Source organism: Dermochelys coriacea, chromosome 6, assembly GCF_009764565.3.
Source record: "Dermochelys coriacea isolate rDerCor1 chromosome 6, rDerCor1.pri.v4, whole genome shotgun sequence".
Lineage (NCBI taxonomy): Eukaryota > Metazoa > Chordata > Testudines > Dermochelyidae > Dermochelys > Dermochelys coriacea.
Genome location: NC_050073.1, coordinates 68589122 through 68607028, shown reverse-complemented (window position 1 = coordinate 68607028; position 17907 = coordinate 68589122). Strand labels below are relative to the sequence as shown.

Genomic DNA, 17907 nt, shown 5'->3' with positions numbered 1-17907 from the left:
AGCAAAGAAAGCAACTTCCCTGAGGGGAGTTGGGGAGACAGGAAGGAGGAACACAAGGGGGAAAACCACCAGGGGGCATGGGAAGAAAGGAAGAAATAATGAGATCCGGAGACAAGGAAAAGAAAGGTTTCAGAGTAGCAGCCGTGTTAGTCTGTATTCGCAAAAAGAAAAGGAGTACTTGTGGCACCTTAGAGACTAACAAATTTATTAGAGCATAAGCTTTCGTGAGCTACAGCTCACTTCATCGGATCCGATGAAGTGAGCTGTAGCTCACGAAAGCTTATGCTCATATAAATTTGTTAGTCTCTAAGGTGCCACAAGTACTCCTTTTGTTTTTACTCCATCCACAGAAAACCACAATAAGTAGGTTCTGCGTGAGGGAATGTAGGGCAGCTGGGAAGGAGAATTCTACCATCCTAATCCAGATCCAGTGAGTGGGTCCTTGTTACCCTGCCCCACCTCCCTAAGCTATACTGGAGTAGCATCCCCAATGACCCTTCCACACCAATCCCATGGACTGTTGGGGCCACTGGATCCATGTAAACATGGATCACATGAGCCCTCCAATGGCCTGCTTGTGCCTCCTCCCCTTCCAGCCTTCTACCCCAGAGGATGTGGAGGCCTTTTCTATTGCATATAAGGGTCTGGAGAGCTTTGTGCTGGGTCCCTATATCATGGGGGAGAGGTGTAAATATCATCAAGGGTGTATAAAGGGGTCATGCAGAGGGTATAAGAAGCAAGCAGCTTGGTGCCCAGTGTTTTGGACAGACCTGAGGATCTGGGCCAGGGGTTGGCAACCTTTCAGAAGTGGTGTGCTGAATCTTCATTTAGTCACTCTAATTTAAGGTTTTGCATGCCAGTAATACATTTTAATGTTTTTAGAAGGTCTCTTTCTATAAGTTGATAATATATAACTAAATTATTGTTGTATGTAAAGTAAATAAGGTTTTTAAAATGTTTAAGAAGCTTCATTTAAAATTAAATTAAAATGCAGAGCCCCCCGGACCGGTGGCCAGGACCCAGGCAGTGTGAGTGCCACTGAAAATCAGCTCACATGCTGCCTTTGGCACGCGTACCATAGGTTGCCTACCCCTGATCTGGGCTAATAATACTACTCACACAAGTAAGCATTTGCAGAATAGGGCCGAATGTTTGGGTATGGAATACAGTATTATGTGACCTTGCAGTCTACTTGGTGGATTAGCACAGCTAGGGCTAGATTTAGGGGCAGGCGACCTAGACAACTGCCTGGGGTGCCAGGCTTGGAGAGTGCTGGGCTCGGGGTGCTGTTTATGTTGTTAGCGACAAAAGGGAAAATAGAATGTTTGAAGTAACATGGTTCAGGCATTCTGTATTTGCTTATATATGGCATGAATAAATACAGATTTACAAATCCTAGCATGCAAATTTATTGTCTTATATGATAGAGATAAATCATGCATGCAAATCATGCATCCAAGGCGTGAAATGGGCTACAAATGCAATAAAAAATAAGATATTCAAAAGTTTTAACAAATGGGTTTGGGGGCGCCATTTGGACTAGGGTTGGCCCTGAGCAGAGACAGACTGGTAGAAGAAAGTACAGTCAAATTTTAAGCAGAAAAGAAACATGGGACAGGAAGTAAAAGGAGAACATACAGAAAAAGTCAAGAGGGAATGGAGGAAAAAGTAAATGAGATACAACAACTTCATCAAAGCAGAGCATGTGGGATTGGTGGGATATGGGTAGATCTGGCTGGGCTTGGGTGGCAACCTGTCACAAAGGGGAGGAGCCAATCAGAGAAGGTTGGGGATCACTGTGTTACTCTGAGCTCCCTGTTATGCTAAGAATAGAGACTAAGGTCAGCAAACCAAATCAAGGGAACCATCTTTGTGTTGTAATCTTCTCCAAAATTAAACTTCCTAATAATCCTAGTGAATTCACATCACAGGCAAACTGTCTTGCCATTGCTCCTCTGTCTCATGAATATAAAGGGAACATGTGACTTTGATTTTCATTTCCCCCACACAATTACTCTACAGAGGAATGGCAGTGGAGACACCTAGTTCAGGATAACATAAGGAAGCCCAATGTACATGTTTTTAATTGCTCCCCATGATGTACAGTATGGATGGTGAGGACAGAAGGTTAGATAGAATGATAGCCAAGCGTGCTTTGCTAGGTCTTATGGGCAAATCAGTAAAATGGCAGTAAAATTTGGGAAATAATGAAAAGTTGAGATACTGGGCTATGTGAATGCAAAAGCAGGAGAAACTGGGATAGATTCGTAGCTGGTGGAAACACATGTACCTCCATTGAAAGCACCAGTGTGAAGTGCTCTCTCTGTGGCATAATGCTTAATTAGCAGGCAGCCCCACTATACATTAGCCCCATGTAGAGTGCATTAAAATAAATTAAATTCAAGGTGACAAAGGTCTCGATAATTGTAGCAAGATTCCACCTCTGTCAAGAAAAGCTGCACTCTTTATGCCAGCCGGAGCAAAGGGCCTTTGGCACCAATTACTAGTTAGAAACCCAGAAGAATCCAATAGCTAATAAGGCATCCAAAGGTCAAATTAATGATCCAAATGGAAGTCACATTCCCAGCACAAAAAGTGCTGATAGAGGGCCTGGTTCTCCACTATATTACAGTTTTATGTTGGGCTACACCAGTGCAAAAATGGATTAACACAGTGATGAATCAGGACCATAATTGCAAGCTCTTCTGTAAAAAGAAAAGGAGTACTTGTGGCACCTTAGAGACTAACAAATTTATTTGAGCATAAGCTTTCGTGAGCTACAGCTCACTTCATCACGAAAGCTTATGCTCAAATAAATTTGTTAGTCTCTAAGGTGCCACAAGTACTCCTTTTCTTTTTGCGAATACAGACTAACATGGCTGCTTACTCTGAAAGCTCTTCTGTGTGCTTATCTCAATTCCCAACCTTATCTGATTTAATATGACCACTTATTTTTATAGGCAGAGCAGGTAGCGACACCTCTAGTTTAGATTCCCGAACACTTTCCACGATAAGAACTTGCTTTCAGCTGCTTACAACTTTGCCAAACTTAAAACGTTTGGGCTGACATTCTACATGCCAAGTGTCTACCTAAGCCTGAATTTTTTTTGGAAAGTTTCAGCTACAAATCATACAGCCATTGCCAAGAATGAGGTTAGAGAAAAATACAGTGTTTGCCCATATTAAAATATTCTTACTACTGCTTTGGTGAGAAGCTTTAGTGACTCCAGGATTTGGATCAGGGACTTGAAATTTGGCAGGGCAGTTGATATCAGGTATGTGCCTTTTGCTGCCCCAGTGAAAATTCACCTACATTTGGCCAAGTCATAAGCCTGAAAAAAAAAAAAAACCCTCAATTTGTATGTATGAAGTAGAGACTTCTTAAAGTTTGGCAGCTACATTCTCCACAGATTCCGTCTGCACTGAGAGTGCTCCATCCCCTTATAGTGCCCCGTGCTCATCAGCCTATGCATGCGGCTGCCTCCCCATGGTGTGACTGAGCATACTACACAAGGCTGCAGGTGCTGATCAGAACTTTCCTTTTGTTCCTCCCAGCTGCTGTGGACTGGAACTAAGAGCAGGGTGACTTGCTCTCCGGTACTCAGTGCTCCTCCTGCTGGCACACAGGCAGTATGGAGGAGAAGGATGAAGCTGCCTGTCTTGAATGTTAGAAGCATAGGACTGCAAGGTACCTTGAGAGGTCTTCTAGTCCAGTGCCCTGCACTCATGGCAGGACTAAGTATTGTCTAGACCATCCCTGACAGATGTTTGTCTAACCGGCTCCTAAAACCCTCCAATGATGGATATTCCACAACCTCCCTAGGCCATTTATTCCAGTGCTTAACCACCTCCTTAACAATTAGGAAGTTTTTCCTAATGTCCAACCTAAACTGTCCTTGCTGCAGTTAAGCCCATTGCTTTTGTCCTATCCTCAGAGGTTAACGAGAACAAATTTTCTGCCTCCTCCTTGTAATAACTTGAAAACTATTATACCTGTCCCCTCACAGTCTTTTCTTCTCCAGACTAAACAAACCCAATTCTTTCAATCTTCCCTCATAGGTCATGTCATGTACACCTTTAATCATTTTTGTTGCTCTCCTCTGGACTTTCTCCAATTTGTCCACATCTTTCCTGAAATGTGGCACCCAGAACTGGACACAATACTCCAGCTGAGGCCTAATCAGTACAGAGTAGCGTGGAAGAATTACTTCTTGTGTCTTGCTTACAACATTTCTAATAAATCCCAGAATGATGTTTTTTGCAACGTTACACTGTTGACTCATATTTAGCTTGTGATTCACTATGACCCACAGATCCCATTCTGCAGTACTCCTTCCTAGACAGTCATTTCCCATTTTGTATGTATGCAACTGATTATTCCTTCCTAAGTGGAGTACTTTGCATTTGCCCTTGTTGAATTTCATCCTATTTACTGCAGGCCATTTCTCCAGTTTGTTCAGATCATTTTGAATTTTGATCCTATCCTCCAAAGCACTTGCAACCTGTGTTCCCTCTAAACTGTGTGCTTGTGCGGCCACACAAGAGGTCATCAGGGGCTGTGCAGCTGATTAGTACAGGCGCGCACATAGGGGTGTAGCCACAGATGGGCCTGGAGAATGTATAGGTAGGTAGATCAGTGGGGTGAGGTGGGGGGATAGTGATGAGGAAGCTTGGGGCATGCAAAGCTGTGGTGGGGAGAGACTCCTCTTCCCCAGCTCTGGGCCTGCAGTGGGGAGAGTCACCTCTCCCGCAGTCCTGGGGCTGCAGCGGGGAGAAAGGGCTCTCCCCCAGCTTGGGTTGCGGCGGGGAGAGAGGACTCCCATCAGCCCAGGGCTGTGGTGGGGACAGACACCTCTCTCCCAGCTCTGGGGCTGTGGCAAGAAGAGATATCTCACTCCCCAGCTGAGGGACCCAGTTCTCTTGGGCTTACCCAAGCAGTTTGTTTCCCCTGCAGTCCAATCAGTACTCATCAACTGGGGATGACTGGCCGTCTCTGATGCAGCAGCACCCCGCATGGCTTCTTTTGATCTGATACTTTTTAATGTAAAAGGCTCAGTGTAGCAAGGTGAAAATCTCAACTGTTAGGGGGCTTATTCCTTCACCTACTTACTTCCCTGGTCCTTCTCATAGGAACAGAGAGCAACAATAACCGAAGTCCAAAGGTGCAAACAGTTCAGTGTTTATTGGAGTGAACTACCAGCAAGCATGATTCCAGTTTCCTTCCTTAGTGTCCCCCTTCCCAGCTCTGACACCACAGAGCCTTACACCTGTGTCCCTGTTCCCATTCCTGCTCTTAGCCAAACATGATTCCAATTTCCCCACCCCCATTCCCTGTTCCCATTTCCCCCTTTAGCAAAACATGATTCCAATTTCCCCACCCCCATTCCCTGTTCCCATTTCCCCCTTTAACAAAACAGGATTCCAATTTCCCCCCACCCCACCCCACCCCACCCACTTCCTGATTGACTGCAGACTATATAGTAAAACTTGACAGGTTTCAGAGTAGCAGCCGTGTTAGTCTGTATTCGCAAAAAGAAAAGGAGTACTTGTGGCACCTTAGAGACTAACAAATTTATTAGAGCATAAGCTTTTGTGAGCTACAGCTCACTTCATCGGATGCATTTGGTGGAAAAAACAGAGGAGAGATTTATATACACACACACAGAGAACATGAAACAAATGCATCCGATGAAGTGAGCTGTAGCTCACGAAAGCTTATGCTCTAATAAATTTGTTAGTCTCTAAGGTGCCACAAGTACTCCTTTTCTTTTTTAGTAAAACTTGAGTTCTGCTTAGCTATACCTTAACCAATCATTTCCCTGAAATTTAACTAACCAATCCTAACATATCGTAACATGATTATGTAACCAATTATATTCCACCACCTTAATTAGTTTATACCCAGCAAAATTAATTATACAGCAGACAGAAACCAGACAGAGATTATACAGACAAACAATAGGGAAATGGGGACTACAGTGATAGAATAACAAAGAAATGAGGATTTCACATCCCAGCTATTGATAAGTGAGTTCTTGCCAGACAGGATGCTATCAAACTAGGTTTCCTTTTACATTTTCTAGGCACTTCCCTTTCTCTGGAGGTGACAGGCATTATCAGGACAGGAGTGTATTCCTAACAGCCCAATAGCACCTTCTTTCAATGCGACTAGTTTGGAACGTGAGGATGGGACCGGTCGCTTCCCAGCTTATGGCTGCCTCTGTTGCTTAGCCAAAGATCTTAGCCTAAGAACAGGGCCTCAGATTGTCACAGTAAGAGAAGGACCTTACAGTAGCAGACAGTGATTTTGATTCTTTCTTTATACCTCTAACAGCCAAGTGATAAGAATACACCTAAATTCTTAGAGTATAGGCCTTTACACACAGGCCTGAATAGCTATATCCTAACATCAACCACATGAGATCCTTCTTTAAATTTCCCTTTCGCCCTTATTTAAAAAAATCTGACAGTATTCTACTGAGTAGTTACCCTGCACACTTTAGTAGCACTGTTGGAGGAATAGTGTGGCACTTTTGCATAAGGAGAGCGTAATGGTTCAGTCATGGTGGGAGGGATTTGAATGCAACTCTCAGAAGTTAATTTTGAGCATGAATGAAGAGAACTGGTTACTCAGTCAGACTCTGAGGATCAACCAAACACTAGGTGTATGGTTGTTCCCTAGACCTACTCCTTCTTTCCCCCCAAGGTTTGCCACTGCAGGTAAGAAGAGCAAAAGTATGGTTGGAGGATGTAGGTCCATCTTGAGACATTCTCCACCAAATGCATCCGATGAAGTGAGCTGTAGCTCACAAAAGCTTATGCTCTAATAAATTTGTTAGTCTCTAAGGTGCCACAAGTCCTCCTTTTCTTTTTGCGAATACAGACTAACACGGCTGCTACTCTGAAACCTGTCTTTGGGTGGGGTAACCTTAACCAAGCTTTCCTGAATGTCCAAATATTGTTTTTGTGTTGCAGGCTGGGTAAATGTTCCTGTGCGTGTGGATTCTTTAGTGTCCCTTGTACTTGACTGCTTAATTATTTGCTCCATTATCTTTCCGAGTACTGAAGTTAAGATGACTGGTCTGTAATTCCCTGGGTTGTCCTTATTTCCCATTTTACAGATAGGCACTATATTTGCCCTGGTCCAGTTCTCTGGAATCTCTCCCATTTTCGCTTCTGGGAGCCAGCCAAGCTAACCGCCACCAGGTAGGAGCCCAGACACCTCACCCCCTCCTCCCTCCCAACCCCCTGCCCCAGCCCTGAGCTCCCTCCTGCACCCAAACTCCCTCACAGAGCCCACACCCCCTCCTGTACCCCAACCGCCTGCCCCAGCCCGGAGAAAGCGAATGAGGGCGGGGTAAGCAAGGCAGGGACAGCAGGGGAATGGAGTGGGCGGGGTAAGGGTGTCTTGCGCGATTCGATGGTTATGCATCCGATGAAGTGAGCTGTAGCTCACGAAAGCTTATGCTCTAATAAATTTGTTAGTCTCTAAGGTGCCACAAGTCCTCCTGTTCTTTTTGCGGATACAGACTAACACGGCTGCTCCTCTGAACCCTAATGCTGTCCCTGCTGGCTGAGGGCCAGAGCGTGACCAGCGATTTTGTGGGGCTAAATTACGGGCCGAGGTCAGCCTGAGCCCTGTGACGCTGGGGCCGGCAGCCCCTATAGACCAGCCGTACTCGGGCTCCCGCTGCACGGAAGCGGGAGCTCGGCCGCGGGCCCAGCGGAAACTACGTTTTTACACACGCAGCTTCCGGCGGGCCGCGGGACCAATCCAATGTGTCCGTGGTACTAGGCACCGGCCAATGGGGCCGAGGCTGGTGGCGGTTGAAGTTTAAACTCTCGAACGGAGCGGGCGAGCTGGCTGCTGTTGGGACTTAGGTACCGAGGAGCGGAGCCGGTGGCCGTGGCCCGCGGACCTGTGGCTGCCGCACTGGGTGGGTGAGCGCGGCTGGAGCGGAGGGTGCCCCGGCTGGGCTCGGCGGGGCGGTGGCGGCGGCCCGGGGAACGCTGAAGGCAGAACGGCGCCGGGGTGGCTCAGCCGTTGCTGGGTCAGCGGGGTGCCCCGGGGCCGTCGGGAAGGGCTGGGCCTTCGGACGTGCCCCAGCCATCTCAGCGCCTCGGGCTCCCCCCGCCCTGCGGCGGCTACAAACCACCTCGTGGCAGATGCACCAGCGCAGACACGGCCCCGCCCGCCCTGCGCGACTGGGGGCCGCTGCTGAGCCTCCCTCCCGGCCCCTTTTTTGGCTTGGCAGGCTTAGATTGCTATGGGGAAATGTCAGCACGCCTGCATTTCACCCTGCACCGGCCAACCCACAGAAACCTCTTTCCATCGAGCCTTATTGCCCCGTACGGGATTGGCAAAGGAAGAAAAACACAGCCCGAGAGCTTCTGATGTAAGGATGTTTAGTTTGTAGAGTTTTGTCCTGTGATGTTGAGAGATTGTGTTTTAACGGTTATAAAGCTTTACCTCTTTGAACCTCCATCTCTGCTATCACTCAGTACTTAAAAAGAAAAGGAGGACTTGTGGCACCTTAGAGACTAACAAATTTATTAGAGCATAAGCTTTCGTGAGCTACAGCTCACTTCATCGGATGCATCTAATAATAAATTTGTTAGTCTCTAAGGTGCCACAAGTACTCCTTTTCTTTTTGCGAATACAGACTAACACGGCTGCTACTCTGAACTCAGTACTTACTGTCCTTATTGTCACTCCCCCCCCCCATCATTTCCAGCAACTGTGAAAATGTAAATTGATAAAAATCAAAATGCTTAAAACCCATAATTGAATGCTACTGTGAACATTTAAATAGGAAAAATGCTTAAAATAAGCATCTATATTATCCGTCAAAATGATAAAACATGGGATTCTGCCAAGTCTATGAAAAAGCCACAGTGGCTGTGCTGTTGTAGCCAACATTTAAGGTTGGTGGTTCATTTAGTTAATACCCCCATCAAGGTCCTCTAGCTCATCATCACTTTTCTCAAATTGCAGCTTTAATATAACAGGAGTCCATGGTATTCTACCTCTCTGGCCCACCCCCTTTTTACTGTAGCATCTAAGTGCCTCACAATCTTTAATGCAGTTATCCTCATGACACCTCTGCAATGCAGGAAAGTGCTGTTATCCCCGTTTTACACCTGGGGGACTGAGGCACAGAGAGAAGTAAGTGACTTGCCTGAGGTTGTGGGAAGTCTGTGGCAGAGCAGAGACTTAGGTGTGTGAAGTAAGTCCCAGGCTAGCACCCGAAGCCCTGGACCATCCTTTCTCTATTGTTTACTCTCTTGTGCCGTGTTTCAGGAGAGGTCAACATGTCACAGGAGTGGAATGAGTGGGAGCTGAGTAAAGAGAATGTGCAGCCCCTGAGACAGGGGCGAATCATGTCTACCCTGCAGGAAGTCTTGGCTCAGCAGGAGACTTCCAGCCACACAGCTATTCAGCAGCAAAAACAGTGAGTAAAACATTGACCTATTTTTATCAGTGTTTCTGTACCTCCTGTTGAGTTTCCACTATTAGTCTCCTGGTTATAAGAAGAGCATAGGGAGCAGAAGTACAATCTGAATCTTTACTAATGCTGCTGTGTATGCTTGTATCACACTAAAGCTGTCAAAGGCAATTTGCCTTTTATGCGATGTATAGATGAAGGGCTGGTGCCAGAGGGAATTCCTTTCAGGGTTCAATAGTAGAACATGAGAACCCCTGTCTTAGTGCTTGCAGTTTAAAACTCTGGGGGTCAGGACCCCTCAGGGGGTCGTGAGGTTATTACATGGGGGGTTGCAAGCTGTCGGTCTCCATCCCAACAGTTATAATAGTGCTTTGCTTCCAACATTTATAATGGTGTTAAATATATAAACAAGTTTTTTTTTAAATTTAGGGGGGGGGGGGAGTTGCACTCAGAGGCTTGCTGTGTGAAAGGGTCACCAGTAAAAAAGGTTTGAGAACACTGCACTAAGGAGAATCTCTTGTGTCTGAATATTCTTCTAAAGAGGAATGTACAAAAATTACAGGAGGATGTCCTTCCTTTTCCCAACCCCCTCTGCTTTATAGTAATCTTCCAAATGAAAGTACTGATCAGGGAAGGCACAACTCCTACCATAATGATCTAGTGATGGTGGCTGCTTGTCAGGGAAAAATGCCTGTCACTATAATAATCCGTCAAAATGGGCTACCTGTCAGTTCATTATCTTTCCCTCCCTAGTAACTTCCTATAACAGGGTACGAGAATTCTCTTTGATGGGGTCATATGACTCTCAGGATAGTAACTTTTGGAAATGCACACTGAAAGGCTATTCCAATGCCTCCTTGTTAAATGTAAGAGTATTCAATCTTTTTGTGTCCAAGGGTGGTTTAAGATCATAATTTAGTTCCTTTGACACCAGTGGGAGCAGGATTGGGTCCTGCTGCAGGAGAAATAAACAAGTTTGTCTCTGAAGAAATATTCACAGTGCTCTGAATAGGAGTGAAGATCTTGTTTTTTGCCATGTTAACAATATCTTTGTAGTTACTGAGCTACTGTTTACATATCCTATTATATCTCTTCTAGGGAATTTGAATCTGAAATCCGCTTTTACTCTGGAGATGATCCATTGGATGTCTGGGACAGGTAGGCTATCTTTATTTTGCTAGAATGGGGCAGTAAAATCTCTAATAGTTGGAAATTGTAGAGTTTCATGTAGGAATGTCACGAAGTGAAAAAAGTGCTTTCATTTTATTAACAGAAAACCCATTGACGAGGGGGTATGGTGTATAAAGATTTTTGTTGTTGTTGTAGTAATCTATATGTTCTCAGTACTATGAACTTAATTTTTCTTTTCTCCTCATACTGTACAGAAATTAAGATGCCTCTATTTTTATGCCATCTACAGGTACATCAAATGGACAGAGCAAACATTCCCTCAAGGTGGAAAAGAGAGCAACCTTTCAGCAGTGCTGGAGAGAGCTGTAAAAGCACTGATTGAGCAGCAGAGATACTACAAAGACCCTCGCTATCTCAGTCTCTGGCTCAAATTTGTAAGTATCCCTTTGATGTTCTCTTAGGTACTTTCTTAAGCATTTTCTGAAGCTTTTGGATGTCCCTGAACTGCTTTTCTTTGTACAGTGCATTCTGAGACTCTGCTAATAGTGCAAATTTAGGATTAGCTCTTCGCACTTCTGTCAGGCACATGACAGCTGTTCACAATGTAGAATTCATATACTAATTTATCATTCAAAGACTGTTCTTCTGAGGGAATCTTCAGGAGTTTTCTGGTGTCATTCAGCCTGGACAAAAATTGTACCTTACTTTCTTCAGAAGTATTCATTTGAAAAACTAGGTATTTCTTTAGACTGATGCAGCTTGATTTTCTGATCAGTTAAACAGAGCAGAAGAAGCTTAAAGGATTGCAGCTGACTTGAAATCTAGTAAATAAAAAAAAAAGTGAGGGGTAAATGAAGTGTCAGCTACTATATCTGTCCCTAAGCCTCAGAACAACTCATGGTTTTTTATCCTTTGATGTTTTTCTTCTCTCCTCTGTTGCTGCATGGAAGGCACACCCAAAGGGAGGAAACTGACAGTGAAACTGAATACACCGAATAAATGGAAAGAAGACAATTTTCTCCTGTAATCTTTTACTAGTCCTCTTAAATGTCACTTATAACAATAGCAGGCAAAAACATTTCAAAAATATTTTGTTTGGTTTTTTTTAAAGGCACAAGTGCACCGTATGCAACAGCAGTCCACATGCTTCTCTAGATGGCTCATTTTTCCACTGCATATACCCTGTGTGTTGGTAAGAGGCAGCACATACACCGGACCCTTGCTAGAACGCGGGATTTGGGATTCATGCGCAATACCGCGTTAAAATGAATTCCAATTAAAGTAATTACGTTTTGGGATCCATGGCCGAGACTGCGTTATGCGAATTCACACTATATAGATGCTCGTTCTGCCAAGGGTCCGATGTACTTTGAAGTGCTTGTTGCTTCCCAGAACCAGGTTCCTTCTGCCTAGTATCCTCTCTCCTGCATCACCCCAGTAGGGGGAGACTGTCTTCCTATCACACATGGACACTTCATAAAGTTCGTATTCTTTTCCTTGTCCCTCAGAGTGGTGATTTCAGTGGTCTCTTCAAGTAGGAAAATGAGTGATCCTGACCTGTCCAACATCTATAGTTAAGATGAAGTGAGAATCCTGCATTGAGAGTGGCTGCCACTCACCTGCCTTACAATGAAAAGTAGCTAATTCCAAAACTAATGTAAGATCTTTATGGCAGGGACTATTTTTCTTTTTTTTTTTTTTTTTTTTTTTTGGTTGGTCTGTAACTACAGTGCCTAAAACAGTGGGGGCTTGGTCCATAGTTGGGTCTTCTAGGTATTACAGTAATACTAACAACTCTGCTTTCCTTCCAATGAAGATCAGACCAGTAAAAAGCTTTGCTTGCTTCTGAGGCAGAAGGAAGGGCTCTAATTTTAGTGTAACTTCTCTAACCCAAGTTACAAAATATGAGACCTGAAATAATTTAACAAAATAAATGTTGATTAGCACTGCTCTGCTGGTTTTACAAGGTGCGTTTGTTGTAACGACTGCATCTGGACAGCATGAAGTTAGTAATGGTGGCTTGTAGGTTACCAATCTGAATCTAGCCTGGTTCGGGAGTGATTTTAAAGTTAATGCAATAGGATGCCCATTCAATTACACATCAAAACTACCACTAATTTGCATCTTAGTTGGTACCAAATTGAGTTAGGTACCAACTGAATTCCCTAAATCCTCAATTTCCTTCTGGATGCTAGTTAGTCTTTATTCTTGCTTCTCTTCCGATTCCCCAAATGTCAGGCTGTTGACAGAGTAGTGTGCTCCTGTTCTGAGGATTAACAGGACTTTTTTCTCCAGGGCCATTAGTCTGGCACCGTACACCATTCTTAAATGCTATTATAAAGAAAAATTAAAGAGAAAAAATACCCATATGTAAGTTTGTGGGCTGGAATTAGTTGAACGGTACTATCACCCATGAAGTATATGTATGGAGTCATAGGTAAGCAATCATGCTTTGTAGCACTATATCTGAATCTTCTAGCAATTGCTTTCCTCATCTTGTGAACTATGATATTTCTCTTAAATGCGAAGAGTTATGTCTAACCTTGGGTCTGCTCCTGTGGAACTTGAATTGAAAACAATAGAAGCCTTGCAGGTGCATCAAAGGGCAGCAAATGACCCAGAGTCTGTCTTTATTTTTTTATTTTATATTTTAATTTGGTGCAGTAAATCACAAACTTCTGGGCTATTGCAGGGAAACTATTGTAGTGAACCATTGGACCTCTACAGTTATCTACACAGCCAGGAAATTGGCACATCGCTGGCGTTATTCTACATCACATGGGCAGAGGCGCTTGAGGCGAGAGGTAGTTATAAGAAAGCAGATTTAATATTCCAGGAAGGGCTTCAGCGCAGGGCTGAGCCTCAAGACAAACTACAGTCCCATCACAGGTAAAATTTGCCCCTGGAATGAAGAGAAATGGATTTGTTTTGTATGGCTCTGAATAGGCAACCTGCATAGTGAAATTCACACTGACTTTTGCATTTCTTCAGGCAGTTTCAGGCCCGTGTCTCTCGACAGACCCTGCTGGGACTTGAGCAAGATGAGGAGGAATTGGATCTTCCTGTTATCACTGAAACCCAAAGGAGCTCACTGGCAGAACTGAAAGGCAAGGGGAAGAAAAATGTGAGAGCCCCAATCAGTCGAGTAGGAGATGCTCTTAAAGGTAAGTTCGGCTGGTCAATCCTTATGCTTATTGAAAAACAGTAATCTTGTGATGTCAAAAATACACTTGAGTATAGTATGCAAATAGCTGACAATGGTAGTTAAGTGTTCCTGTTATACCAATAAAATAAAAACCAGCATGATCTTATTAAAGGGGAAAAGGCAAAATGCCATATTTATTGTGACTACAGAAAGAATCATAGTAAGCAGTTATAGCTATAACATTCCATTCAATTTCATATTTATTCACGCGCACGCACGCACTGCAAGGTTGTTATCATAGTTACCAGCCTTAGAGTTGCTCATGCCAAGCCACTGGCCAGGTGGCCTGGACATGAGGCGGGAGCAGGGCCTTGTCAGATGCTCAGCTGATGATCCTGGAAGTTGGTTTGCAGAATCAGACCCCAAAGTCCTTACTTTCTAGAGTCCATTTTTATAGGAATTTCTTCCTATGCCAGTCTATGGGAATTGCTTCATCATGCTGTTGCTGAATCAATCAGCAGATGGCACATTCCTGACTGTTCCGTGCAGCCAGACGTTATCTTGTTCTTTGGTTCTCCCATTCTTGAGGCTGTTGGGTGGATTCCAGTCTGCCCTCCGGGGGTCCTCTGGTTATTTTCGCTTGACGCCTTCTTCAGCCGATGGACACTGGATTCTTAGGCTGGCACCTCCCTGATCATTCAGTTATTATCCACACCAAGCATCCATCCACATACATCCTTTGTCTCTATTTTAATCACAATTGTTAACAAAGCAAGATGAATACAACAAAAGGACTGGGAGTCTCTGGGTGCTGTTTCTGTTGTTACAGAGTATTGCTTTGAGTCTCTCTCTGTGTTAGTAGTTGTTGTTACAAAGAATTTCTTTGAGAACAGATTCTGTCTTAGAATGTACTAACACAATTAGCAGCTTGCAAGTTTCACACACAGAGGGAGAGAAACAGTACCAAAAACCAAGAGACCTCTTAATTAGCAATACCCTGGAATTTAAACTATGGGGAATCAAACTCGTTTGTGATTTTAATACAGAACTTCTTTAATATGATCCAACATTCCTAACATCATTCATATACAACTTGTCTCCTTTTTATATCTAGCTGCAAACCGAGGCCGAAGCTTCCAGAATTCAACATCTCAACAGGTGTCAAATGGCCCAAATTTTGCTGTGTTTGATGAAAACACAGCCTCAGTCTCCAGAGCTGAGCTTCCTATACTTACACCACAGCCATGGGCAGCACCCCCAACAGGAAGGGCCAAAGAGAATGAACTGAAGGCAGGACCATGGAACTCAGGCAGGGTAAGGAGTAGCAAGGCTGGTTGGCTAAAAAGGGAGGAGGGAGGGTATAAGTAGGTGATTTTTCTCAGTTTCTTTCAAATTAAGTCTACACATGCTATATATGAAGTCAAACTTACCTCCCTCCTTTTAGGATTTAGCTTTATTGTAACTCGCATAACAATAACAAAAGCCTCAACCTAAGATTTCTTCCTAAGCCAGGCTATTTCTGTAACTTCCTATCTCCACATCTCTGCTTCCAGCCCCTTAACTCCACTGATTTATAAGAAAGGTCCCCTTGCCACTGTGAAATCAACAGATATCTGCTGAGTCTAATCCTTGCTAATGAGAAGGTGCAACAGAAGAGACCTGGTACCCTATTATGGAGCTAGGGTGGTGTGGAAAGGAGAGAGGAGAAGCTGGCCAAGGGTGGGGTAGGAAAAGGGATGGGAGGAAAGTGTGTGTGTGTGTGTACACAAATTTTGGTTAGTCCAGAGTATGAGATGAGAGCAAAGCTTAAGATTAATTAATTAGCTGCAGCTAAATTGGCTTAGTACAGCACAACCTGTGCAACAGCTTGAGGGTGTGGTTGTGCAGCCTTATATACATGGGAAGGTGGTCAGAAACATTCCACAGGTCTAGTGTCTGGAGAACTGAGACTTAAGGGTGGTGACAGTCAAGAGGATACACCAAAAGCATCAAGAAGGTATTGAGAAGTTGCATCGAGGCAGTACTCTAGCAATGTAGGGAGGCTTGCAGACAGACAGGGAGAGGCGGGGGGAAAAGGGTATGTACTTCAGGCTGCTCCTCTTTGAAAAGAAGCAGTTTAGTCTCAGATGTTAGCTGAGAGCAGCTGAAATGAAGTCAAAAATTTATTTATATAGGTACTTATGGCCTCCATCGCTCCAATACCAGAGTGACTTGATCAGAGCAGATGGAGAGAATAGATGTGGAAGAGTCAAAGGGCAGTAGAGAATATGATCACTTGAGTATTATCAGAGTGAAAGTTATTAGAATTCAAACAACTGAGAAGGAAAAGTAGGAAAGAGCAAAGGACTCAACTTATGGGAACCCTAAGAAAAGAATTGCCACTAGTTAAAGGGCAATTTGATTAAGAGAATGAAACGTGCTTGCATAGCTATCATGTTGGTCCAAGTGAATGGAGTGTGGTTAACAGTATCTGAAGTTTTTAATTAGGGCTGTTGATTAATCGCAATTAACTAATGCGATTAACTCAAAAAAATTAATTGCACTGTTAAACAATAGAAAAACAATTGAAATGTATTAAATATTTTTGGATGGTTTTTCTACATATATTTCTATTACAACACAGAATACAAAGTGTACAGTGCTCACTGTATATTATTATTTTTGATTACAAATATTTGCATTGTAAAAATGATAAAAGAATTAGTATTTTTCAGTTCACCTCATACAAGTACTGCAGTGCAATCTCTTTATCCTGACAGTGTAACTTACAAATGTAGATTTTTGATTTGTTTTGTTACATAACTGCATTCAAAACCAAAACAATGTAAAACTTTAGCGCCTATAAGTCCACTCAGTCCTACTTCTTGTTCAGCCAATCGCTAAGACAAATAAATAAGTTTGTTTACACTTATGGGAGATACTGCTGCCTGCTTCTTTTTACAGTGTCACCTGAAAGTGAGAACAGGCTTTTGCATGTCACTTTTGCAGCCAGCATTGCAAGGTATTTATGTGCCAGTGATGCTAAACATTCATATGCCCCTTCCTGCTTCAGTCACAATTCCAGACGTCATGCTTCCATGCTGATGCTCATTTTAAAAAAAAATGCGTTTATTAAATTTGTAACTTATTTGTAAATGAACTCCTTGGGGGAGAATTTGTATGTCTCCTGCTCTGTTTTACCCTCATTCTGCCATATATTTCATGTAATAGCAGTCTGACCCAGCACATGTTCGTTTTCAGAACACTTTCACTACAGATTTGACAAAACACAAAGAAGGTACCAGTGTGAGATTTCTAAAGATAGCTATAGCACTCAACCCAAGGTTTAAGAATCTGAAGTGCCTTCCAAAATCTGAGAGGGAGGAGGTGTGGAGCATGCTTTCAGAAGTCTTAAAAGAGCAATACTCCAATGTGGAAACTAGAGAAACCAAACCACCAAAAAAGAAAATCAATCTTCTGCTGGTGTCATCTGACTCAGATGATGAAAACGAACATGCGTTGGTCTGCTCTGCTTTGGATCGTTATCGAGCAGAACCCATCATCAGCATGGATGCATGTCCTCTGGAATTGTGACTGAAGCAGGAAGGAGCATATGAATGTTTAGCGCATCTGGCACATAAATATCTTGCGATGCCGGCTACAACAGTGCCATGCGAACGCTTCTTCTCACTGTCCGGTGACATACACAAGAAGCGGGACTGAGAGGTATTGTTGGTGTTATTTTTGAATGCAGTTATTTTTTTTGTACATAATTCTACATTTGTGAGTTCAACTTTCATGATAGAGATTGCACTACAGTACTTGTATGAGGTGAATTGAAAAATACTGTTTCATTTTTTTATAGTGCAAATATTTGTAATAAAAAATAAAGGGTGTACTGTACACTGCATTGTAATACAAATTAATATATTTGAAAATGTAGAAAACATCTAAAAGTACTTAAATAAAAAATAGAATACTGTTTATTTAAATACTTAACAGCATGATTAATAGCGATTAATTTTTTTAATTGCTTGACAGCCCTATTTCTAATTGTCAAGGGAAATGAGAAGGAAGAAGGGTTGCTAACTTGATGCTTTTTGACTTTCTGTTCATAATCTGCAAGGGAGGAAAATGGGGAAGTTAGGAATCATCGGATGAGAGTAGAGATGCTGCTGCAGTATTGGGCCAATCTTAAGCGAAAAG

At 43.3% G+C, this 17907-nt stretch overlaps 1 protein-coding gene across 2 annotated transcripts in view; it reads left to right on the top strand.

The window, feature by feature from the left end:
* Positions 1 to 7692: 7692 nt before the first annotated feature.
* The window catches only part of BUB1B (BUB1 mitotic checkpoint serine/threonine kinase B), a 44782-nt gene continuing 34567 nt past the window's right edge, over positions 7693 to 17907 (top strand). The window contains exons 1-7 of one of the 2 annotated variants that reach the window (XM_038405941.1): positions 7693 to 7937; positions 9302 to 9452; positions 10545 to 10604; positions 10867 to 11011; positions 13270 to 13466; positions 13569 to 13741; positions 14837 to 15036. In XM_038405941.1, the coding sequence (XP_038261869.1) occupies positions 9313 to 9452; positions 10545 to 10604; positions 10867 to 11011; positions 13270 to 13466; positions 13569 to 13741; positions 14837 to 15036 (915 nt within the window). In that variant the 5' untranslated portion in view covers positions 7693 to 7937; positions 9302 to 9312. Of the gene's footprint in view, positions 7938 to 8181; positions 8397 to 9301; positions 9453 to 10544; positions 10605 to 10866; positions 11012 to 13269; positions 13467 to 13568; positions 13742 to 14836; positions 15037 to 17907 lie in introns of those variants that run through there. The other variant, XM_038405942.2, reaches the window with a different exon arrangement.